Below are 27,594 nucleotides of genomic sequence, written 5' to 3' on the forward strand. Positions count from 1 at the left end.
TACTTATAATAAGTATTATTAAATGAACAAGACATTTACTGTGTATATATATTACACCTCTCCTACGTAGCATGTATTTTATCTGCTGGGCATATTTCTTGGCAAAAGCAGTTATAGTGTTTGGTGGTTTAAAAATGAGATATCACTGCAATAATGGTGGCTTGTTTACTTCCACTTCAACCCAAAAGAGGGCAGAGATAAAATGTGCTATTATTGTTGTGATTTGTTCTGGACAGTACACTACATATCATACTAACACTACATGTTAAGGTACAATTCCATAGACCCTAATTATTAAATATTATTAGTGACTGTCCAGCACTTACTGTCCACAGCAGTGTTAAACGGAGGACTCCAACTCTATCCAGTAGTCCACATACTGGCACCCTCCTAACTACATGGGGGTTCACATTATTAACACCCTGCAGTGTTCTGATAACACTAGCAATAGATTATACATGGCCGAGCTGGCTCCTCTTCCTGTGGAGGGCCAGGTTGGTTAATGCAGTGTGTCTTAATCCCACACACTGTAACTGAAAAGTCTGCCAAAAAGTTCATCTGTTCCCTGCATATGTGCTTCTTGAATTTCCAAAGTTTTGAAACCTTTTTAAAGTTTTAAAGGGTTCATTTTATGTTGGATTGCAACCAAGACTTACAAATGTACAATAAAGTAACATGAATTCTCAAAACATACAGTCTACTGCATATTGAAGTCCATTATCTGTGTTATCTCTATGGGGCCTATACAATTTGTGACAACACTGATAGAAAATATCTCCTCCTACACAAAGCTCCACACTGCCTCCTCTATCCCAGAGTTTTCTGTTTCTGGCACACATGATGTGTCACATTTTCATAGCAAAGACAAGGAAGCCAGTTTTCAGTAGAGACCCGATAAAAGTTCTATTGGACAGCATGCAAAATGCTGCAACTGTTTTGGCGTTTGCAGCTTTCTAGAGCACACACATTTTGAGCACTGCTACACAGTCATAAGTAACAGGAAGTCAGTCAGTTTAATTTGCAAGCTCACTACGTATGTGCAAAAACTACAGTGTGGTGGATGGTGAGTTTCACCAAAACTGAAACCTACGAATTCAGGCCTTTATTTGAGACAAGCTAATATAAGTTTTATTTCTAATTTCCCTTGTTTAGCATAATTTGGTAAGAAGCCTGATTGATTTACATGTTTCAGTTTGCCAAGTCAGTTTGCTTTTGCTGCTGTTGTCATTCAAACTATTCAACGGACAGAATACAGTCTCTTCCCCAAATATCTTTTGTTTGTGAAAGATGAAACGTTAGTTAGAGGTACAGTAGGAAATTTGTCATTTGTCAAGTCATCATAGTGCAGGTCATTTTATTTTGCTTAATTCGTTCCCCAGCACTTATAATTGATGGGGTCAAATCAAATTGCTAAAGAGTTCCTGAAATCTCCATGGAGACACAGTATAATGTTGATTCTAAGTTGGTTCAGCAACATTAGAAATACAGTGTGGTGCTAATTAAGTAGTGGCTCAACAGTCAATATTTCAGTCTCAACCAAGGGGCTGAACTGACCAATTAGCAAACAAACTAAAAAAGCTAAACCTGGCATACTGGAGCACTGATACTCTGTGGATTCAATAGTATTAGAAAACCTTTCATATTATGTGATTCCATAGTAAAAGCCAGCTCTCGAAAGAGCTTTAACCATTTCTGCTTAGATGTGTTACTCACTTACAGTTTGGCATCATCTTTCACTGTGGAGCTCCTGCTCGGCTGTGAGGGAAGATTGGGATGATCTGGGGTCACTGTCACTGTGATCTTTGTTCCAGAGACAAGGAAACAGACTAGAGAGTGAACAGTGAAAGCCAAAAATTGTCAGCACTCAGACACATAATATGTTGCCTGACAAACGACACTTGTGTGATACTACTGTAGTCCAGCTTTATTGGTAACCACCATGTTCAACTACACCAACACCTCTGCCTCCCTCACACCCATTTCTAACTGAGCAGCAGTGTCCTGAGCAGCTGAAGTGCTGATGCCCGCTTTTTGGCGAGGCAGTCTGCAAGTTGCTCTTGTACCACAGCACCGTCTGAATCTTCTGTGTCTGAATGAGTTCTGTGGTGCTGCTTATTTCCAGACGATGTCTTTTCTCAGCAACCGAGTTAGTGGAATTCAGTGCATTAACAAGTGAATGGGTTTCTGTGACACATATTATGGGTGTGATATGTTCAGTATTGCCAGTTGTTAGTTCAGAGAACAGTGTTGCGAGGGATATGGCATTATCAATTCCATCTGACATTGCTAATGTTTCACCATCAAGTGTACTCCTCACAATCCTCTTGACTCTCTTCGACTGCCAAGAAAGAGGGGAGAATTTTCCATTTTCTCCCAAGAGAACAATTAGGTGCCCTCCTTGAGAGTCCCCATCTGAAAGATTCCCAAACAAGGCATCACCGTATACATCCTTGACCTTAGTTGATCCTTTGCTGTGTCACAACGAGGTCAGTTTCCACAGCTCGAGCGAGATCTAAATATAAGAGCTGCATATGCTTAATGTAGCTCTCCTAATGTACTTGCACTTCATTGTCCACAGTCTCAAAGTGTATTCCCACATAACAGAAGCTGTCATGCTCTTCACGTCCAACTTGGAGCATGGGTTTAAGTTTAAAGTTTTAAAGGGTTCATTTTATGTGTCACTTCTTTATTTCCCATTTGCCTCACCTCGTGCTGTGCCTCAGCCACTGTCTCTTCTGTTTGATGTCTGTTAGTGTCAACAACCTCTAGTCCTTGCACATTGACCGTTTGACTGTTGTCAGTTTGTACAACAAGTTGATCCTGACTTTCTGTATTTACCTTTCTCGCTCTGAGATGATGCTCCCTAATGCAGGTTCCTCCATGTCTGACAAATACTACTGCTCCATATTGACCAATGATGATTCCTGATCCTTTTCCACTCTGGACAATCAACTTGGTTGTAGTAAACCTTGTCACCCATTTCATCTGTTGTCTGCATGGCACAGTGGTTTCCACAGCGCTCGTCAAAGTCTTTCTGAGCATTCTGCTAGTAGTAGCTCTTCTAGATGCATATAAAGCAGAGATGTGTTTTCCCACCCACTCACTCTTTGTGCGACCCTCTAAAGCTGGAGGCTTATCAGTTAGTACAGAGCGAAGGTTTGGATTCTGTCCAAACACTGCTGATGAGGATTGTAACCATGGACATTCTACATGGTGTTGTTGGCCATAAGAGCCCAGTCCATCACAGTCCGCCAGTCACAACCATTACTTGCTTTCACTTTCTGTATGATGTCTGTAAGTGTTTGGTTGTGTTGCTCAAGAAATCCATTGTTCCATGGGCTGTATGCTGCTGTTATCTTTGTTTTGTCTGTGCGTATTCGTAGCTCGTTTGGGCTTCCCTTCAGACTATAGTTATGGGTCAGTAGGTCCCTACTCACCTACTGCAACCTACTGGAAAGTTCAGTTGGTCATCTTCATTATCGTCATTATGTACAATATATAGACATTAAAATATGTCAGGTAGGTTTAGGAAACAAAACGTCTTGGTTAGGTTTAGGAAATAAAATGTCTTGATTAGGTTTACGCATCAAAACAAAAAAAACGTAAAAACATACATTCATTTTATTTGCTAATGCTAATCGACACTGACTCTCATTGCCTCTAGTAGGTGGTCTAGCAGACTCCTACTGACCTAGATAAATAGGACTGATGTATGCTGATAATGCTTATTATAGTGGTATCTGTGGTGGTCCATGTATGCTCATTCAGTCATGGACAAAGTGGTTAATTATTTCAGAAGGTCTTGTCATGTTCATAATGCTGCCTATGCTAAACTGAGAAAACTGATCTATAATGTGGAGATACCACACACCTGGCTCAGTCTCATGCAAATCCACAGCCACAGTTTCATTGTACTGAGATGCCAGGGGTAGACTGGTTTAGCTTTGATATATCTTTGACATATCTCATATTCAAATACAATTTATTGCAGGATGATGTTCGGTGTCTTTGCTGCCTGAGCTGATTAGAAGCTTCTGTAGTCTGTCTGCAGAAGCATGATCAAACTGTTTATGAAGCTTCAACAGAATTTTGTGTTTTCTCTGTTGAGCTCGTCTTTTCAGACATTCCCAAGATTTCATCTTCAGATGACTTTCCACTTTGGCATCCTTTTTCTCTTTCAGCATGTCATCATGTCCAATACTGTTCCGGCTCTTTCCAGGGAGGCTTTGCAATGGGACATTTACTGGGACAACGTCAGTTTCAATCCTACATTTGGTTAGTCCAATTTTTGCAGGCATTTTTAGCCTTTTGAAAGAAAGGACCAGTTTCCCATCTCTAAAGGGTCTGTGGCCATGTGTTTCTGTCTTCCTCAAATCCATCATCTCCTTTTGGCTTACATGAGCTCTAGCCATTCTTGTCCACATACAGTTTGAGTACATGCAGTCTGTATTATCATAAAGATATCAGCTTCAGAGGTTGACTGTTCTCTTCTACATCACTACTTTTACCATCTTCAGTCAGTTTGACTTGCTCACCTTTGTTTGGGCAGTCCTTAGCCCCGTGTACGTAATTTGACACACTGCACACTTTGATATGCAGCCATGCCTGTCTAATGGGTTTGTGTCAGGCAGTGGTGTTCTTTGTTGGTCATTCTAGGGCCACAACTTGCCTCTTTACCACCTCTGCTCCATCACATATGCCATATCCTGGTTAATCCTTAGAGTTGAAGCAGATGCGTTTCCTGCAAAAATCCACTTCAGTGCTGACTTCATCAACGAAAAGGTCAAATCTAAACATGCTGTTAAAGCCAGGGGTTGGTCTTTTACCTTCATGTATGCCATGTCTAGCAGCTCAAAAGCTAATACAGCATCTGGAAGTTCCATCTTGAACTTGCACATCTGAGAGCAGCATTGTTCAAAATCAATTGTGTAGTTCAACATGGAAACGTTAATATCTCTCATTATCCGTATGATCGTTTCCTTTATTCCTTGAAGAACAAATCATGTTTCTTCAGTAGTGTGGTTATGCCTGTGTTCATATTCAAATCGTCTACTGGTGTTTCTATTGTTGTTTCTCTTGGTCTTCCCAACAATGGCAAAGCCACCACAAGTGCTTTCAGTTCACTAACTGTAGTCCAAACTCCGACTTCATTCTTCCAAATTTCACATGGTTTCCCCTCATTGAAGGTTGGTGGGACTCTTAGTTGCAAAGCATCCTCTGCTACTACTTGTTACTCAACAAAGTATACATATGTGATACTACTCTAAAACAGCTTTATTGTCAACCACCATATTGAAATACACGTGTGTCCTTCTGCTTCCCGTTCCCTCACACACATCCCCCACCTTCCTCCAGCATACAAACATTACCAGAACACCATGGGAACAACACAGAGATATCAAAAACATATCTATGTCACAGCACCCGTTTCTAACTGGAACATAAGAAATAGTCAAGTAATTGCTGTTGATCAACAAAGATATCTGTTCCCTGTAGGTATACAGTATTAAGGACTGTTGGGTGAAGGGTTAGAATCAACAAACTGAAAAACAAGCATTCATGATCTTTGTTTCTGCTCTGTCATCACAGTGGTTAGCCTTTGTGCAATGCACACGCCCTTGGTTAGAGTTATAGGGAAGACCTGTGTATAAAGAAATGCTGCATTGTTATTGAAAGATGTGATGTCACCTGAGGTTTATCATCCACCCATACACCCAGAACATCATATTTATTCTTGCTATGGTATGCTACTGAACATAAACACAGGTTCTTTTAAGTTTGAACAAACAGCCAAAGCTGTCAATCTCCAGAGAGGGCAGTGTACTTTTCATGTCCTTGACAGAGTTTGTTCCAAATACAGAAGTGGATCTGGAAGAAGATCAGAGAAAAAATGAAGTCCTCAGTGGATCTGGCTGCGGCACTGACAGAGAAATGATTCAATGCAGAAAAAGACCTGTTGATGCTCATATAGTGACAAAACTGCCAACATGGCTGAAGTTTGAATAAAGATAGAAATTAAGATTGCAGTTGGAAATATGCTGGTTAAAAACATGTTTCCTGGTCTGAAAGTCTCTCTAAGCTATGTTGTTGTAATGACTAGTTGGCCTTCAGTAACCATGATGCATTGTCCTCTGATCTCCCTTGGGGGCTCATATTTTCATATCTACATAAACAGGAAAATGTATCACTTTGATTTAAAACTGCTGTAAAAAAAAGCCTTCTGTGGTCAAAAACAGAACATAAAGAAGCAGCATTATGGTAGACATTTTTCTGTTGACAAAAATGTAAATGGACTGGTTTATTTCATTCAGTGCGTATGATTAATGGGACAGACATTGCCTCTTGGATGGAGAACTTTTTTGACAAACCACATTAATAATGAGACTTGTTTTGCATTCTCTTCCTGGCTGCATCTAGCTATCAGTGGAAGTGCAGGAAAACATTTGTCTGCAAGTAAAATGGCCTCATGAACAAAATGTAGATAAAACCAAAGAAAACTGGTGAAAGAAAAAAATCACCAGTATCATGGGAACCCATATTCTGTGTTGACAAATGTGCAAATGGACTACCCATTTCATTCCGCGAGAGGCATCCCACATCGTCTGCTTTGTTAATGATTAATGGGACAGACATCTCATTCTGGACAGAGAACGTGCTTGACAAAACACATCAATAATCAAAGCTACTTTACATTCTGTCCACCTTGCTATCAGTTGAAGTGCAGGAAAAGAAACATTTGACTGCATGCAAAATAACTTTGCATTCATGGGTAAACATCAAAAACAATTTTCAGGGGAGGCTGAGGTTGTATCCACCTTTTCCCTAAGTTTGGCTTCACTGCATTGCAAACTCTTCCAGGTTAAAATCATCAGCTGGCAGTATAAGCCAGCTGATGATGGGGAAGAGCAATGCTTTAATGCTTTAATGCAAAAGCACAGAGCTTCAGTTACTAGAAAGTGTTCACAGACCCGTAGTACCTGAATTCATCCTTAACTGCTTAACTTAAACACACATAAATCTGCATATTTCCTAGCCTGGTGTCAGTTCTACATTTTAAATATTTACATTTCATTACTACCTTATACTATGCATGTCAACATTGTTCACAACTGACAGCATTTCACTTTGAATGCTAATGGGGATGCAAACATACCAAACATGTCAGACTGAATTTTGGAGAAATGTACAGAAAATGAAATGTGTGAGGCATCTTGAATATTTTCACTTGATGGAATAGTGCAGTCATAAAAGCACTAAGTCTTGGTTTTGAATATTTCACTCTGTGAACATCATATCACTGGAGCTGGGACCAGATGATATAGAATATATCGGATACTGTCAAACAGTAGGGAATGAAACATTTTTTCCCCCAATATTAGAGATATTTAAGGGTAAAAAGAGAAGGCTGGTCCTGTGTGTTAAGAGCTTCAAAATGGTGAGTATGAGCTCAGGGTATGACTCTGAATCATAGTGTGAAGAGTCTGCGCAGGGATTGTATTCAGTGACATCAGCCTGAAGTGAATAAGGCAGCCTCACAGGGAGTTAACACACCGAGGAATGTTTATTGCTCCTGGCAACTGGAGGTACATGGATGGGTGTGAAGGACGTGACGAATAATGGTCTGCAGTAATCAGTGGAAATGCTATGAGACAGTGCCTAAATGAGTGGATAATACAATTTTGCAATAATAAAATTAGAGATATGATCCACTGCTGAGCCAGGGCAAATGAGTAAAGGCACATTAATGTTGTGGTATTAAAACAATAAACCTAACAGCAACAAGGACATAAAAAAGAAGGTAAATGGGAAGAGCAGTCGTGAATATCTGCTGCAGAAAACTGCACAAATCAAATTTCAAAAGAACACAGAAAACATTAGTATGCAGTAGTCAGATGTGGCATGCATCAAAATCCACATATAGGATCAGCCTACAAAGTAGCTTGTCTAACATGGACAAAGTGTAGTCAAAATGATGTTCTAAATGCCCTGAGGGTGGGTGACGTTATTTTGAAAATGTCACAGAACAGTAGTTGGGCTTACTATGTTTGAGCAAAATCTAGTTCAACAGACAAACAGATCCCAGGTGGCAGACAGAGGCAAACCAGTATCTTAAAATTAACATACAAATAGAAAAGACAAAACATTTTTTCTACCACTGTCAGTCATTACACATCAGGTTTTCTCCTTTTGTTTGCTGGTTTTGTATGTCTTCCTCACTAGCTTCATGTGGGCAGGTAAACTATCAGTCAAATTAGCTCAAACAGCCCCCACACAGTCCCGAATAATCATATCAGCATTTTAGATGTTAAATTCCTAATAAGTAATACCAAAGTGTGTTATTTTCAACAAATGCCAAGAATCAACAATACATTAGTTCATTTTTTTAAACCTTTCTGATTTTACAAACACTTTGCAAATATAACTGTATACAGTTTAACTTCCTAAAACATCTGGTCACTGCAGGCTCTAGGTCACATAACTCTAACAGGAGTGAATAGTGTTTTTCTTGGGAACAATTTAAAGCTGTGGATCAATACACATTTGGTGCACTAATGAGTACTTATAGCAAAATATAGTAAAACATATAAACATATGTGATTGACCTCAGAATGTTTATAAAAAAGAAGGAATATGTCCCAGTGTAAAATTATACATGCTTAGAACAATATTATTTAACTTCTGAAAGAAACCCATTGTTTGTCTTCCAAATTACAAGTTTGATTCATTAGCAATAAAATGCAGCCGTGCTTAATTCATAGTCTCGGGGGATTTAATGTTGGTCTGGTAAGCACCAGTAGCTTTAACAGGCCACTGAGATATTGCTGTGTAACTCACATCACTGCATCAGTTCACAGTTTTATATACATCCATTTTTCTGATTGTTGGTTGGTGTTTTTTTTTTTAATGCTAGCCTTATCCTTAACATGTGATTTCGTTTAGTGTGTCTGCAGTGGTCTCCAGCCTTAATGTCAGTTGAATTCATGTCAGTCCCTGTGAGGACCTGTGTGAGGATACTGGCCACATGCACAAATTAGGACGTGTAAAGTTCAATAGCTAGAAATTCACCTACTCCATTCTAGTTTAAATGTTATAAGCAACACGTGGCTGGGCAAATAAAAGAAAAAGTCTCACCTTCAAAGTGTTAGCAGCCAAGTAAACAGCCGCATTTTAAATTTAACCACATTGCATTTCCTGTTTCAGTGTCACGAAACTAGGGGTAATTCAACCGCTAAATATTCTTTTACAGCAAATACAATTTTAGAAGTGCTGGTGTTTATATTGAATGTGTTTTCATACAATCTACCTTCAATATAATTTCACAAGAACTGACAATTGGCCCAGTGTTACATCCATGTATGTCCTCACTACAATTTCTTCTTTTAGTTATAACTTGTGAATCGACCTTGCCCTCTCCTTTCAGTTTCTCAGTGTCCACAGAATCCTTTTATGTGCTTCAACAGGAAACATAACCGTGCATCTCTTTTTATTAAAGTAAAGTACTGACTGAAAGTCAATATCTGCGAAAATGAAATACTCTCCACCAAGTCCATAGACTAGAAAATGAAGACTCATAGACCTAGAACTTTTTTCAGTGATATTATTAGTTATGGAGCAGAAATTTCACAGAAAATCCCCCTGGATGTCTTTGTTGCCTTCAACATCTTTTCTTATTCATCCTGTCTGGTGCAGTTTCAGTTACTGCAGTTATTGAATGCTTATAAAAGCAGAGACACATGTTATCTTATTTCTAGCTTTGGCATAATATTTGTCATACTAAGTAATTAGTCTGTTAAGCTACTTTATTTTACATTTCTCAACAGCCTTAGCTTAACCTGACTGTAACAGTTATTCAGGCATTCGTGTCCATTAAATACAAGTTCTTTTCAACTTTAGGCCGATTGGTTAATGTAGCATGGATGCCAATACAGAAGGCGAAGGCAAAGGAGCTCAGGATCACCAATGCGATGCAACACTGACTTTAAAAGTAATATCATTAAAGAACAGTGTGGCAACTTGCATCAGCGATGGATTTTAAAATTAGCATCCACCCCCCATTTCTAACCAATCACTTCACTTTAACTTCAGTGTTTCAGGTGGAGAATTTTGTATAACATTGTACAACAGTGGGCAAAACTAGTATCACAAGACTTTAAACACATTTGCTTACATGCTGTTTGCAAAGCATTTTGCTTGATATTCATAAATTTCCCCATGAAAATCAATTCTGAACATGAGCATTGATGAAGCTGGCCTGATTAATATTCACCATAGTGTTTTTCTGTCCTGTAATGCAAGAGGTATGACAGGATTCCTCCTTTTTGTAGTTTATAGCGATTGGATTTTCTTGTATAATTGAGATACAGCTGTTGATTATAGAGTGCTCTTATTAAGGCAGACAAGTTGTGCATGTTGTGCATGTGTTTGAGACCATTCAGAGCAGACTTTTAATAACAACAGGTTGTAACAAGTAAGATTGCGTCAGGCTTTTATGTAAAAATGACACTTATTCAGCCATAATGCTGACATGGTAAATTGCCATCAGTTTTGTGTAACAGCGTGCATGTCTGACTGTGAGAATTAATTCCCACAGATACCTCTCTAAAATATATAACACATAAGGGACTTAAAAACTGCAGAATTCTGATTTCTTAAATTGTTCACAAGTAGCTGAAGTAAGCTGGGAAGAAAAACAATTTCCACACCGCACCGACTGAAAAACACTTCACTGTAGCTACAACCTGCAAAGTTGATGACTTCTCAAAACTGAAGATTAGGGTGAAAATCAGAGCTCACACACTGCTGCTTGCAACCCCTTTCCACTCTCTCTCCCTTATGAAGTGTGAACAGATGCTTTGCTGTCTCAGCGTGGTGGACTTTGATCAGTGCAAGGTTGCCAGTCTTCAGTCAGACAAGGTCAGGGTTACAAGATGATGGTTGGTGTGTAGTCAAAAACGGGTCGCCACCTGTTTCAGAATATATTATGCTTGCCTTCACATCTACCTGGACCCTTTATGCCATGGGGCTTCAAACTGGGTGCAGTCAACAGCCTGCTTCATATAAGTAGACTTATTCATTGAAGTGTCCGTTACAAGGATCCCCTGGTATCCTTGTCATCCTTTGCTGCCTTAACCAACCTTGGGTTGTATGCAAATTCACAGTCCGCTGTGAGTTACAGAGTTCTGAGCAGCAGACAGGATCACCTATAAGCCTTCCTGTATATTGCACTGTCTTAGTACTGCTGATAAACTGATAAACAGCTGTACAGGTTGTTTTCTGCTCTGATAGCAAGAATGAAATCAGCAGGCAGGCTCCATCTCTGCATAGTCTTTCTCAGCCAATGTTAAACCCAGTCCTCTTTGCTTCCCTCCAGGGCGGCATTTAAATGACCTGATCAATTTCTAATCAAGAAAGACCCACAGCCTTTCTCTGGTTGTAATGGAATTTCTCGCAAATCTTCTATATGGTGGGCAGATTCAGATATTGTCAAGAGCAAAGGGCAGGAAAGCTGTCTACTGTAGTTCATTTTTCAGATATATTTCTCATCCTGTGTAGTCCTTTATCTCCATTGTAGATCCGCTGTTAGCTAAATATAGAAGTGTTTTTGGAAGCCTAGGCACAGCTGCACATCAGAATGAAATCCAGGCCCTGTTTAAAAGCAGAGGTGGCCTTTTCATGTTGAAAATGAAACCTCAGGAGGCCCACCTGCTTTGTCAGTCATGAAAAGCGGAGGTCTGAAAAAAACATTCCACTGTTTTATTTTATTCTGGGAATTCTGTCACCATTATGTTCCTGGGTAACGGTATTGGACGTAGGTGGAACATGACGTTTGCTTTTCCCACTCTGTTCAACAGACGTGCTGCCCCCGACTGGCCATATGACAATCAACTCAACCGCTTCATAGCAGTAGTTTTTATGCAAACTGTATGTTTAATGTAAACTTTCTGAGTTTGACTCTATGAATGTAACACTGGATCAATGACTTGTTGTGATGTCCCACTTAGTATAATTTGTGCATTTGAACCTGCAACTTATTTCAGTTATTGATATATTTTTAACTGTGGGACAGGAGCATGATTATTGTTCCTGGAAAACTGTAGTTATTTTCGCAACTGAGACATTTTTTTGGGTATGATATTCTTCCTATGAGCTGAGAGACTGTGATATATAATTTTGCATATTGTGAAGAAATAATAAAAAAATAAACAAAATGCTGAAAATAAAACTCTTTTCACAGTCATGTGTGAAAATTGCAGTGTGACAGTTTAATCTGGGAACTACTAGCACTGTGAAATTACAGAAACACTGAGCAGTGCAGACTTTACATTTTGTGTACTTGTTAACAGGCGTTTTTACAGTTATTGTCTTTTATTTGTCTTCTAGGTGGATCACTAACGTGTGACTTCAGTCAGTCAACATTTGAGCAGTAAAACTATCTCAGGAGGGATCCAGCAAATACAACTCCACACTGGATTATGTTTAGTTTATGTAAATCTGCCTGGAAGCACATGGATGGATTTTAATAAGAGCTTTCATTTGAAAACTAAGACATGAGTATGCTCATCTGACAGTAGTGGTAAATCTACATCACCTGCACCATGTGGTGAACAGACTCGCTTTTTTCCACACCTTCAGGACTCTAGATTGATCATGATGCTATTTTTGTCTGTGGCATTCAGAAAGATTCCAGCCAACTGATTTTGACTGTGACGACATGTCTCTACCTAAGCGGAAGAAAATCAGGACTTTTGGTCTTCTCTTTTGTGTTATTACTTTTACAACACTGCTGTTCAGCTACACTTTCCGGGACCCGTCACTGTACTTCTTCAAGTACGCCTTTCACCTGTCTGACAGCTTTTCCTCCAAAGGGCTATGTGCCTGTCAGCAGTGCATGGTGCAGCTGGATGACGACCCCTGGTTCGCTGAGCGCTTCAATCAGTCCATCCACCCTCTGATGACCAGGGAGAACAGTGTCCTCTCTGATGAAACCTTTAAATGGTGGCAGGTAAGATTCAGGGGTTGTGTTTAGGGGATTTGTGATACTGCTCCTACAGAGAGGAGGGAGAAAATGTGCACGTTCAGCTTGTGAAATCAGATGAGATGGTGAAAAGAAAGATCATTAATAAAGAACAGAACTGGCGCACTGCTGTAGTGCTTTGTAAGAAGCCTTTGTTTTTGCCACATCGATTGCTTCAAATTCAAGGGATCTTTACCAGGATCATGTTGTGACACCAACTCCTACACACAGTTTGTTCAAATTTAACAAGTGGTGCATGTGGAAATTGTTGTTTCTCTCACCAGCTCTCCCAGATCTGCAAATGAACAAATATATACAGTATTTTACATTTTACTTGAAAGTGTGTGTAATACCATAAGCCCTCTCTAACTAAAAATCCCTCCCCGTAGTCTCAATCACTCAAGTGTTTCTGCAAACATTACTTTAGTCAGTGGCCTTTTGGTGTAAATAATACAATACATAAAACACTCTATTATCATTTAGTAAATCAACTGTTCCCACCTCACCTATAGTTTCTATTTTCTTACTTTAGACCACAAAGAGAAGCCTTGAACATGCTGCAGTTAGCTCTTGGCTTAACTAGAGTTCAATATTTGGCGGTTCACTGGCTGTTTTCTGGTAGTTATGCAATAAAAAACACACAAAACCTTCCAGCCACTACTTGTTATTGACTGGCAGACAGATATCCTTTATCAGAAACCAACCTGACCGCTCTAACTCATTGTTAAAGGAAATACACTTATCTGCTTTCTTGCTGAGGGTTTGATGAGAAGATCAATACCACTCTCGTGTGTGTGTGCTAAATTTGAAACTAGATCCAGCAGACAGGTAGCTTAGCTTACTATAAAGACTGGAAACATAGAACTGCAGACCTGGCTCTGTGCAATTGTAACACAATCTGGAAACAGTTCTGCAGATTTTTGTAGCTTGACACAATTTGACAATTCATCTTTATTGTGTTTATCCCCCCAGTTTTTCCCCAGCAGCTCCTGGTCTTGCTTAGCTGAAGAAACTTCACAGTAATCCAGTAACTATTATCTAGTTTTGCAATTGCTGCTGCAATAGCATAGTTCAAATCAGTAGCATTTTCTTTTACAGAACATTTCTCAGTTAAATCCACTGGTACCAAACTTAATTGAATTCTGCTAAACCAATAAATACTGTACTTCCTGTACATCCTATTATTCCATTATTCCTTTACAGACGTCTAAATTATAAAAGCTTATTCACATGTTATGTCACACAGCTATCCCACCTTTGTCTGTGTTTCTACATTCACCTCACATCATGTCCAATTAAAGACAAGAATAGAAAAATTACTGTCAGGTTGCCTCATGTCACTACTAATTTCAGGAAATGCTTCTCACGGGAAGCTTGATGAGGCAAGTGTCACATATTAATGGTAGCCCAGCCAGATGGTTCAGGCTGCGCTGGAGCAACGCAAGGCCGTGACCTCCAGGTGTACTCAGGCTCTTTGCGCCAATGAGATGTCAAAGCTGACATGTTGCACAGCTAAATGTAATTTCTGAGGAAGAGGGATTCTCATTAGATCTCAAAACAATCTGAATTTTTAAATAATGATACCGAAGTAGAGTTTTAGTCTCATGATGATGAGTAAAGCTGTATTTCAGTAACTAATATCTAATCGCTCATATTTAAGGCCAAATTAAATGTAGAAATGTTAAATGGTTTTCGCATAGTGAGAAAGTCTTACCAATACTATTTAGACCATGAGTCACTAAATCACAAAAACACACTTTTTGACTATTCTGTGTTTACAGCTGCCGCAGCACAATGTGCCATATTCCTGAATTTATTTGCTGTCTCTCTGAGTTCAAAGCCACCAGAAGAAGGCCAGGCCAAAAGAACCTCTGCAGATGGAGCTAAGCTGCCCCTGAGGTTGTTTCAGAAATGCGCTCGGTGTCTCGAGCTCTGCTGGCCTTGTTCAATCACTTCTACTTAAAGTGGCCTTGGAGCCATGACTGTGTCTGAGGCCCGTCTCTGCTGTGTCCCCAGTGGCTGCAGTCGGAAAATCAACCGGCCAACTTCAGTGAAGCAGTGGAGGAGCTGTTCCAACTCATCCCCGATGAGGTGCTTTACATGGACGCCAGCCCCGAGCGCTGCAGGACCTGTTCTGTGGTGGGGAACTCTGGGAACCTGAAAGGGGCCAAGTACGGCAAGCTCATCGACTCCAGCGATTTCATCATAAGGTCAGTTTTCGTTGGAATGACGCTTATAATTTACCAATAATTATAATTACTACAGCTATCAGATGTCAGAAAAGAGTAAAAAATACTGTGATAGTTTTCTAAAGTCCCAGCTGACATATTCATTGGCTTTATTTAACTAACAGAACCCAGGGATATTCGGTTTATCATCATAAAAGATTGGGAAAATCACATTTTCACATTAAGTCTGTAAATCACTTTTCTGTGGACTAAAAAACTAGAATTATCCTTTAATATTTACACTTTATCAGTATTTATCATGTCATCATGTCTTTATTTGCAGTTGGACTGTAAAACAGGAACAGAAAATGAAGGAGAGAGGGGCAAAGACATTTAGATCAGACATAAAGGTCAGAATTGAATCTGGGTGGCTGGTGGCTGTAGTCTAGGTTGTAAGCACTTGGAATTCATTCAGTTTAAAGTTTTAGTTTGTCGCTCCAGGCTCTAGGTAATTGTGTGTGACTGTACTTTAGCTACCCACTGAAGTGCTGATCCGTTCTGAGACAAATATGTAATTAAAGCAGCTGCATTTTTGGTGTACAGAAAGTTTTGTTTTTTGATCAGTTAATTCAGTAGCAGGGAAAACTTTAATTTTACTTGTCTTGAAGTGTTTATGTCTGTCTTAACCATTTCTTTTTCTGCTGCATCCCAGCCTGCTCACAGCTCAGGGGTGTGGTTGCAGATATGCCTTTATATATCCTTGTTCTGCGGTCTGCGATCATTTTGAGAAAACTGTCATAACAAAGCAGTATCTAGACTGGACAAGTCTACAAATTGAGTCTTGACTGTCTATTTATGGGTTTTATTAAGATTAAGAATAAAGATTAAGAACAAATACGGATTTTCAGATCGAGCTGAAGGCAGCTGGGGTAGAATATGCAGAATCCATTAGAGGGGAGTGGCATTACCATGAACTGGAAGTAAACTATAAATAAAAATTCAATCAGTATCCTCAGATTGTTACTGTAAAGAAATGACTGCCTTAAGAAGAAAGTGGGATGATGTAAAGGGTTATAAAATATATGTCTTCTGAGCAACGGATTATAACATTCATTTTAAACCTAAATGTTTCAAACCAGTGACATTGATGGCTACAGGCTCACAAATTATATGAGAACACAGTCCACACAAAGCGAACAGAGACTGAAAACCAGTGCCTTTCAAATATCCACAATGCAATTCACCCAGATCCTCTAAAGCCTTCTTTATAGAGTATTATGAATATTGAACGACATTGGCCTATCAGCTAAAGCCTCTTGTTTGCTCTGCAGATTGCAGTGGTAAAATTGATTTGAGTCATAAAAAGAGCCTCTGCATCTGCCTCAGACAGACAAAAGAAAGCTATGTGGCTTTCAAAAAAATGTGGCTTATAAAGGATAGTTCATTTGAAGTACTAACAAATCATCATTGCTATTACAGTTAGATAACTTTTTTTGTTCTAAAGCACACTAATTGATAGGCCAATGCATATGGCCGCTAAAGGCATACTTTTGGGACATCTTATCATAAACTTGAAAGTACAGACAATACGCATTTCCAGTTTGTATTTGATTGCAGATAAAAAGTACATTTTAGACATAAAGCCGATGCTATTATCCAGTAAATGTTAAACTGCAGTTAACTTTATGGCAATGAAGACAGAGATAGTGGAATTGCACTTCATCTCTCTTGTAGCTCAAACACATAGGGGTGATAAGGGAGAACAATTTGGACCAAACAGCAGGCAAAAGGGGCTCGATAGATGATTGTGTCATATCTTGCACAGTTACATTAAGTGTAATGGGCATTGCAACACAAGATTAGGACAAAAATATAACTATGTATGAATACATGACAGCATGCAAACTCCACACAGAAATGCCCTACGTCAAATGGGGTCAATCATTTACTACACCCATGCAGCAGACAGTCATTATTTCACCATAGTGAGCAGTAAATTGAGGCTTCAAACAGTTACTAATCAACATTTTACATTATCACTGCCAGGTGTAGAGTCACCCAATAGTAGTTTGCACACAAAAAAATATGTTCCATTGTGGGATTGTTAGCAGAAAGTTATGCGTATGCAAAGGACCCAATGTTTTCCTTCCATTGTGACAATTTTAACAGGCAATTATATAGCGCATAGATTTTTACATCCAAAAACCTGCACAGTTATACAGAAGAAGAAGATGATGATTGCAAATGGGGAGTGATTTCAGAGACAGCCTAAAACTGCAAAATCAGGAGCCAACTCTGGCCTGTGGATACAATAGTTTGAAGCAATGGAATAAACGTGTGTATGCTTTAGAGGCAATGGGAATTAATATGTTATCTGATAATATGAGGAAATAAAGACTGTGGTTGAAATGGAAAATGGGTGTAACAATGATGTGGCTTGACATGAAGATCTTATGTAGAGAATTACAAAAGCACCACTTACATGTCAATTTACCAAAGCAAATTTCATGCAGTATTGTTGCATAGTTTACCACAGCATGACTTTGTCATCCTGCTGTGATATGCTACCTCTGTGTAAAGCCACATTATGGCACTTATCTTCTTTGCTGGCCCCAACTGTGACAGCAGCATGGCATTGTCTACCAATTTAATTATCAGATGGCATGGACAGCATCAAGACAAGAGCTATTACTTTATTTGTGGAATTGTTTCCCGTAAAAGCATTTGATGTAAATATACTGATTTACTTTTGTTTACTCATGCTGAAATGTTGTTTTTGGAGTCATGCTGGGTTGGGAGCTTTGGTGCTGAGCCAGGAAGTCACACTAGCTGCACCAGAACAAGCAGTGTTAACACTAAAGTGTGAAATATGTATTTCACAAAACATGGCCAACATGCTTGAGGGCACCACTGTCCAGAATACGTTGTTATGAAATGTTAGTTTCTTCAAAGCCAGACAAAGAATGGTTGGGTTTTTTTTAGAAAGTGTGATCACTCCCATCTCTTTTAAGGAGAGAATATCTGGTCATATTCAATCACATTTTCCAAGTATTATTTCAGTGTGCTTTGGACTCACCAGCATATTTCGTTTGAAAAGAGGTGGGCCGTCTTAGATGTGTGATTGTCTCATCATTCATATTTACTCTGCTGCATTGATGATCAGTCAAGCTTATAGTCTACACAATGATCTACGCCCTCACATATAACTTCATTAAGATGGATCTGAAAGCCAGCAGATGTGATAGGTGGGCACATCAAATGTGCTGGTTCAAAAATCCCTGTTTGAAAATGGGTCTAAATCAGGTTATCACACAACTAATAGACACGCTTTCTAGCTTTAACTGTGTTCTGAGTTTGTCCAGCTACTAGTAATGATGGTATTTAAACCTATTTACAACCTTCAGAAAATTAACTCGTTTGTTTTTCTGTGAGAGTGTGTGTTTTTTACTATAATGACATATTCCTGAGGGGCTGCGAATGACCACAGTGCACCTTACAAGTGCCTCTTATCAATAAACATTCTCCATCTACGGATAATAGATAAACACTTTCTACTTAATCAGTGCCCTGAGGCTTGAACGCAGCTCAAGTATCGGAAGCATGTTTTTTTCATTATTGCTCATTATTGTCATTATAGCACAGTGGGGGTAGTGCCTGTCCATCATTTCTAAAATTTCTAATTAAGACTTCATTTTCATGTGTTTTCAGCTCATTCTGCAATCAATCCAGTCCTTTGCTCAATGAATCTATTTGTTCTTGTGACAAGAAAAGAACAGTCGAGTTCAGGACTTGATTGCTCTTTGGGCTACCCACACTACAAATCTGCATCACCAGGGAGCTCTAAGAAACATGAGGGCATTCATCAAATGTCCATTTTGTGACATGAATTCAAATGATTTTTTCCCCCCAAACTACACACAGTGAAACAAGATTAGAAGATGCACTTTTACCGGAGAGGCAGTAAATGTTAGCCTATGCTTTGGGAAATTAAAGTAGCATTGATCATTTCAAACTACAAAGATTTTGTAGTTGTTTTATTAATGCTTTATTCAACAAGGTTAGCGGGATTTATAGTTCACACTGCTGCAAAACTAGACTCATATGTTGATTGTTGATTTATATTGGCAGTGGATATGAAGGAGCTCCTGTATCATCAGCATCATCAGCAGGAGCCCAGCTCCGCTATAGCTTATGTTGCAGTGCAGCTCTTCTTTGTGTCAGTTGGTCTTGTGACAGTCCTGCATATCCAGGGTAATACATGGATCTACTGTGCTCATTAGCAAAAAGCATCGTACAAACTACCACTCTCACTTTAGGTAAATATATGTACTGGATCAAACTCATGAATCATGAATACCAAATAATAAAGGACGCAGACTAGGATCAAGACCAAAAAAATTGACAAGAGCTCAAGCTATCACATATACTCCACAATTTGTCAACTACTTTTTTGACAGTGAAACTACAATGTGAGAACATTTACTCTTGACATATTAGATGAATGGTGAATGGCTGCCTCTTCTGTGGTCTGGCAGAGAACTCAACCTGAAGTGGGTTTATTTTTCGAACTCCTCATTTGATACCAATTGGATAAAGAATCGATTTCAACAACACCAACAGCATATTAGACCATCTTTCTCTTGGTGTCTTGGTTCCACAGAGTTGGGGTGCTGGTATTTCTTCAGTCCACATTTAGAAGAATAATCTCAGCCAAGGACAACTACAAGCCGCCCATATTTAACAGGCAAAGAATCTCAGTGATCTCAAAACAACCTTGAGTAGAACTTTAGTATTCATCCGGCTAATTACAAAGCCTTAAGCTTTACAGCCACACCTGAGACTCTGCCTTCATCTCCTCTATTGCCTCATTTTAGTGCTGCTTGCCTTATAAAAATGTATACAGTGTTCATTCCTCATTGTGATTATTAGTCAGCTGGAACTGCAAAGGGATTATCAAAATATATACACAGTCAGGTCTATAAAGTAGAGTAGTTGTAACAGCAGCGAACCACTGAGCATGTGGAGAAATGAGACGCTACTAAAATACCAGTGACCTTTAAAGTGTTCATTGGCTATTGCATGCAGCGTGATCTGGCTGCACCTTGAAGCACGGGGCTGTGATATGGAATACTATGGTTCATGGCTTTGAGCATTTTCAGGACAAATGAATAATAATTAGACAAATAATGTACAACAGCCAGCTGGCAGGCGAATGGCTTTGACATTAAATATGGTATTAATCATATGTCGGTGAAGCAGTCTCATTTTTTGCACCTTTCAACAGGAAGTGAAACAGGTGACCATCCCAAGGCAAAATCAGGTTTTATTGTGAAATCTATAAGTATGAAAATAGCAGTAATGTGGTGGGCAGCAGTAAGAATCTCACTAGTAGCAGGTGGTGACACAGAAGGAGATTTGAAGGAGTCCATTCTTGACTGATAACATCTTTGCACACAAGTAAACACTGCAAACTGCTTTTTTATGCGCTTTTCCTGATTGATTTGTGAAGCAATTGGGTGAACTTGTTGTTTTTAAAGCACTTCATAAATAAACTTCGATTGATTGGTTGATATTTGAAATGTCATGGTCTCTCCCATAACCCCATCACTGTTGTTGCCCTGCTCCATGTTTATTTTTACCAGTCTGTGTGGGGCCGGCACTAAAATGATGACCACAATGAGTGCTGGCACTCTTTGCCGGCATGCAAAGAGAAGTTAGATGTAAATTAAATAAAACAACCCTTAATTAAAAAGAAAATAAGTGGTATTTCTGTAATCAATAGGTCCCTCTGTTTTCAATGAAATATGAAAGGGAGAGAGCAAACATGGGCAGGGGCGTCCTAATGGAGTTTAACCAGTTAATTCTGACTATTCTGACAGCAGTTGTATTGTCAAAGACGAGATATGAATCAGCTATAGGACAATGATAGGAAATAGCCCAGATTTTTATTTGAAAATCATGTTTCGGTTTGTTCGTGAAAGGAAGAAAAGTCAGAATTGGGTCACTTCACCATATAATGTCAATTATCTGTAAATTACAGCTCACACCTTGCATGTATAGCAGGTGTGCTGCTATATTATGCCCACACTAAGTCTGTTATAAAACAGTGACACTAAACTTAGAAATTAAAAAATTTGAGTCTAATAAAGTCTAATAAAGCATTCAAATGTCTGCATAAGTGATGTTTCTTTAATAAATGTCTCTTTTTTATCTTAAGTGAAGTCACTGATGTTTGAGGAAAGCTGCAAATGCAGTAGATCTTTGCAAATTTCAATCTGAAAGTATGTTTGAGCTTAGAAGGTCGATCCTTACAGTACTGGTACTTTATACATCCTGAGTATGTGCATATTCCAGGTAAAAATCATATCCTGTGTGTGAGAAAATCATCTTTTTGGGGACATCTGCTCCAGTTTGTTTCAAGTCCATATGATACAAATTTTCAGTGCCAGGGGGAAGTTAGAGCAGAAGTTGAATATTAATTAGACCAATCTGAAATATTCACCTCCCTAGAGCAGTTGACACCACACACCCCCAAGATTAAGTGAACAAGCAGCTCACTGAATCCATTTAACAGCTGAAGTGAACTTGTTCAGTTCTCTTACAGCCTTGGCCCCTGTACTGAGTAATGGCAAGAGCCATACAGGATTATAAAGGAACTTTGACTAAAATGAAAAATGGATAAAAAGGAAATGTTTGAAGGCATCTGTTCGGCTGTACAAATTAAATAACAGTTTAACAGTCTATAATTGCCTCACCTTTTTTAGCTGAACACAATTCATAATTTTTAGGAAGTACAAGAGGTAATAGAAAAAGAAAGTAAGGCAAAATTCCCATAGTCTTCTGAGGTATCCTTATGTTGCTATAGAAATTGATTACTTTCTAAATGAATATTATGAATAAAAATACAGATTACTGCCTACAGGTGACCAGGTTATAATAATCCTGTTACTCTTGGCTGAGATGGAAAAGTTGCTGTATCAGCAAAAGCAAAATGCTACAAAGTGCAGTAGAAACAGATACTGTAATAGTCAACCACAATGTACACGAATGTGACTGATGATAGGATAACTTGTCAGACCCAGTCATTGCATGGAGCAATGAGGAGACTATAACGCTCCTCAGATTAATCCATCAAACTAATATATATACTATATCAACCATAATTCCCTCCCACTGTCTTCCTCTGGGGAATTAGCACCGTTTTCATTTATCATTTTCAGCTATCTTGGACTTTGGTGACAATTTGTGTTGTATTTGGGTGGAACCCCACGTATAGTGGGGGTGTAAATTAAGACCTAAGAAGACCCCATGCTAAACCGTGTAATGTGATATTAAGGTATCTGATGAATATACCATTTGATATGTGTCATGTTATTCCTCCGCTCTCATTGCCAGAGACTTTCATCTGCTTTGGACAGTAAGAATCACTTTGCTGAGATATTGCACCATAAAACCTCTTGACAATGCTTCTCTTTTTAATACACTGCGGTTTTGCTAAACAACTTGGTCTTGATGAACTTGCTCATCTTTCAAAAAACAAAGCAACATGCAACAGCTTAACTTTGCTGAACAGCTGATAAAAGGACTAGTGGTTATTACCCGTGAGTGTAGGGCAAACCCATTACTCTTTCCCCTCTTCCTCTCCATTTCTTATAGAAAGTGGGCTGAACAGGATGTGCTATGATGTGTTCACAGCTGTGTTCATCATAAAATGACACATTATTCTGTAAATACAAAGAGCTATCCCCCACAATGCTACAACTAGTAAAATCTGAGTGTGCTGTCAGTAATAACCTCAAACACACCTGGTGTGGCAACTTTACTACTGATGACACATGACATACATGACAGTATTATAATAATTACAAATACTGACACTCTGTCAGGTTACTGTCTTTGAATCGAATAGCAACAGGAATTTCACTTTGGTGCTGGAATGTGAATTTAGTTCCATTTTAAATTTGTCAGCCTAATTACGTTTATTATATTGTTGGACAAAAAGATAGAAAAGAAAGCCGTGAAGTCAAAAGTGACTATTGTACTTACATAACCATAATTCCACCTTAACTAAACTGTCTTATTGCATAGGAGCTGCAACTTTCTTATACCAGCACAGAACACAAAAGGCAAATATATACTTGGTATATAGGGAGGATTTTAGCGGTATCTACACCTTGGATTTATTGATCATTGGGTTATCCTCAGTGATCAGTGACTTTAGCCATTTGACCATTGATCATTTCTCCGTATCCTAAAATGTATACCTTATTATGTTTCCTTTAACTTATACTTGTATTTGCTCAAAACATTGGATATGGAATCATTTTGAAATGCATGAGGTCATGGTCATATTTTAAGGTTACACTGTAGAAGAGAAATTGCAATGTGAAATAGCAAAACACAAAATGCTTCTTACAGGAGGTCATTTTAAGTCCTAACAGGCTCAGGCTGAAAATGTCAAGCTGTTATATAGATGTCATCCCAGAGTCAGTAATGAGGAAGATGATATTGCTCAGACTGTCGAGTTCCAGCTGGTGATGCTAGTCACGGGGTATCAGCATCATGATATTTCTTCTCTGTGTCACCTCCGTACCCTGACCGAAACCGACTGCCAGTGTCAAAATATCTTCCTGCCAATCACTGCTCGAGCTTGAATGAGTGCTGCCGGACATAATAACAGGGATGCCTTGCCCAGCTTGCCAAGAGATAATTGTTGTTCTGTTAATGGACACTGGATTGTTCTGAATTTCCATTGGACGTCCAAAACAGTTTAAATTGTAAATTCTTTCTTTCTTATGTGTGTGTGTGTGTGTGTGTGTGTGTGTGTATATATATATCTATATATATATATGTATATAGATATATATATATATACATATATTGTGGTCTGTTTACCTATCTCAATGCCATGGGTTTAGTTGACTTCTGGCATTTATGAGATCAAAACACATGGTCCATTTCTCTAACCTCTTTGTAGCTTGGGCTCTTGGGTTTTAGTTTAAGAAAAGCCAAATGGTTCCCATCTTTGGAACATGCAGGTGAAAAAAATTCAAGCTGTCCTAGAAATGCACATGTGAGAAAAATATCCCAGATACAAAAAAAACTCTGCTTCTTTGTCCACACAGAATGAACCAGGCTCCCACCACTGGCTATGAGGAAGATGTGGGCACCAAAACAACTCATCATGTCATTTATCCAGAGAGTGCCATAGACATGGAAAACAACACCACTGTGGTCCTGATCCCTTTCAAGACTCTGGATCTGCAGTGGATGATTAGCGCCCTGACCACAGGGACTATTAAACAGTAAGTATACATGTCAAAGCTGCTATAATCAACATTTTTTTATTAAAATGGACCAAATGACTTCATATGAAAGCTGAAGCTCCTAGTGAGAAATCCTCACAGAATTATCATCCAGCTCTGAAGATTTAGCTGCGTGAGGATGTTTTGTGCCTTTGAGCTCGTTGTTTTGATTTTACAGCCCACCCTACTGCTAACTATTCACTTTCACTGCTCTCATCAACACGAGATCCAGCTGTTTCCTGAAAAAAAACTTGATTAAACATGATCAACGTTTTGAGTTAGTAAGTAGCTGGTAAACATAATAGAACTACATGTATGAACTTGCTCTCATCACTTGCAATTCACCATTCAGTTTAACGTTAATGCTCTATGTCTGCTGGGTATGTAAATAGCAACTAACACAACAGCCTCAAGGTTTGGATAACAGCCTGCGTCAATAGCAAGGTTTAAACTAGAGGTGTAAATGTGTTGTTTTAGAAGATTTTTTAATGTCACTCTAGGCTCCAGCAGATCCCTGTGACCCTGGTTAAGGAATAAGTGGGTATAGATGATGGATGGATGGATGGATGTGACTCTGAAGAAAAATAATTCTAAACATAACAAATTATTATTGTGACAATGTCAGTGGAAGCACGTTCAAAGAGGACCGTTTTATAACAATGCATATATGCAAATATGAATAAAAAACACAAGTAAGAAATAAAATATTTAAACAAATAGACAAGATTCAAGTGGTAGCAGTGGTTTGATGCCAGAGGTCTAATACTCACTCAGTTATGACATGATGCTCCTTTGAGCAAGTTCAAACATGTACGCTCTGAAGACATTCTTCACTTACTGTTCTATGTTCCCTCTTAAATTAAATGTCTTTTTTTTTCTATCCCCCAGGTTCATTTACACTCTTTAAATACCAGACTGTCATAACAATCACATTCATTGTGAATTCCTATGTGTCAGATTGCAATAACCAGGATAATCACTCAGTTAATAATCACTTTAGTTTTAATCATCCAGTGAATTTCACCTTCAGCTGCTTGATTTTCAATGACCTGTAATCATTAGCTTGATTACTGGGCACAGAGAAAAAAATGAAGCCACTGCCAATTAATGCTGCTGCCAATAACTCAAGCACGCCAACATGTTAGATGGTAAAAGGATGAGTAAATCCAAACAAATGTTTCCTATAAATGTGCAGTTGTCTTCCAACTCTTCCAAAGTAATCATTCTGCATCATTAAATTCCACTTTACCGGCAATACTCTCAGCAATAGCCCAACAGCCATTAGATCTTAACTTAGTGTTCATTTTTTGTTACATTTTCTAGTCTTGTTAAATAAATTGAGGCTTTATTAAAGGGCAGAAGTGAAAGAAGGGATGAAGGAGTAAATGTATTCAATGCACATTCACACTCCTGAGATTTATAAGTACTTCTGTATATAATGTCAAGCATGTGTGTGTTTAAGGATGTATTTTTAATACTTGGGTGTACAGTGTATTGTTGCATACTATTTACACATTCTTATATTCTGATTGGACTGAACAGCAAACAGTTCCAAGACCAGTCTAAATAATATCACTGCTGCAATAGGCAATAGCATTGATACTTTAATTGGAAACATTCATATGTAATCTGGCCCTGTGATGGACTGGTGACCTGTCTAGGGTGTACCCCTGCTTTTCACCCAAAGAGAGCTGGGATAGGCTCCAGCAGATCCCTGGGACCCTGGTTAGGAATAAGAGGGTATAGATAATGGATGGATGGATGTAATATTCTATGTAGTCATTGTCTTTCTTTTCAATCATCAGTACGCCACTATTGAACTGGTGCAGTATGAAATTTGCATGGTCTTTATACTTTATCAGCGTAGTTTGATTTGTTTATCCATGAAAATGGTTCAGGTACATACAAATTTTGCATGTAATGCTGCTTCTGCAGTATCTCTGATTCTGGTTGCTGAGTGCTTTTAAATACACCTTTCATATGCAAACAGAATGGCACCTTCACACACCTGTATTCAACCTACCTCTCCCATTTCTATGTTTTAGATTTGTATGGTACTCTGCACTGCTTGTTCCAGTGTGATGTAAAAATTCAAAAATGAGCATGTGCCCATATTTAATCAGCTTTACTCTGACAGTCATAATTTTAATATTGTTTTAATAATATTTTCCCCTCAGCACTGCAGTTGTAAATGTGTTATAAGTGATTGTAGACAGGCAAGAAGAGTTTTCTTCAGCAAAACAAGTTTCAGGCAGTCAAAGCCCACAGTTAAGTCCCCGTTATGTTTTTGTGTTACAGCACGTATATGCCTGTCGTGCCCAAGATAAAGGCAAACAAAGATAAGGTGAGTGGTAGACAGGTTGTAATTTTTTACATATTCTTTCACTTGAAATAGAGGATTACTTTTTTTTAGGTGTTATGTGTGTTCTTTTAAAAAATCCAGAATTTGAATTATTATTATTGAATATCTCAAGCCAAAAAAAAGAATGATTATGAATGCTTTTTGAATGAAGAACAGATATTTTAAACAAAAAAAAATACAATAATGATGTTTGATAAGTTTAAATATATCGTGTGTTGGTATTTGTATAACACTGAATCAGAAAACAATATAATCCAGACAGAAAGATTTGTATATTTTTGTGCCACAAACAGATACAGATAGTATCTTTGTGTTGTACCTCCAGTAACTGAAGCTATGTCTTAGACCTGCACAGTATAATCTTGGACAAAAGTGGAACATTAATGCTCTTCTAGTGGGCATTATGTTCCAGTGACTTTCCAGTGGGCATCAAGTCAAGGGGTTTAAGTCAGTGAAAAATTAGGCATTACATCACTGCATTGGTATTTGCCAATAAGAATCATCAGATGGTGGCGTTAGAGTACGTGGTTTCAGCCAGTAGTACATGACAGTGACATGGCGTTTGATGTGACTGAAAGTGACATAGCATTAAGAATTGGCTTATAATAAAAAAGTAGCAGCATAAGACAATGCCACTGACATGAGTTGTAGAATAAGCCACTTGACTTTGTATATTTATTAGGCTTTCTTTGGGATGTGTTTCTGTCAACACATTTATATCACTGTAAACATGCATAGAAAACT

The 27,594-nt window shown here is 38.6% G+C and overlaps 1 protein-coding gene across 4 annotated transcripts in view; it reads left to right on the forward strand.

Annotated features, from left to right (window-relative positions):
• The window catches only part of LOC113126586 (CMP-N-acetylneuraminate-beta-galactosamide-alpha-2,3-sialyltransferase 1), a 79,884-nt gene that overhangs the window by 48,218 nt on the left and 4,072 nt on the right, over positions 1-27,594 (forward strand). For all 4 annotated transcript variants that reach the window (XM_026300678.2, XM_026300677.2, XM_026300679.2 and 1 more), the window contains 4 exons: positions 12,382-13,003; positions 15,032-15,225; positions 24,309-24,488; positions 26,787-26,832. In XM_026300678.2, coding sequence (XP_026156463.1) covers positions 12,713-13,003; positions 15,032-15,225; positions 24,309-24,488; positions 26,787-26,832 — 711 coding nt within the window. In that variant the 5' untranslated portion in view covers positions 12,382-12,712. The remainder of the gene's footprint in view (positions 1-12,381; positions 13,004-15,031; positions 15,226-24,308; positions 24,489-26,786; positions 26,833-27,594) is intronic.

The sequence above is a fragment of the Mastacembelus armatus genome, chromosome 11 (assembly GCF_900324485.2).
Source record: "Mastacembelus armatus chromosome 11, fMasArm1.2, whole genome shotgun sequence".
Classification (NCBI taxonomy): Eukaryota; Metazoa; Chordata; class Actinopteri; order Synbranchiformes; family Mastacembelidae; genus Mastacembelus; species Mastacembelus armatus.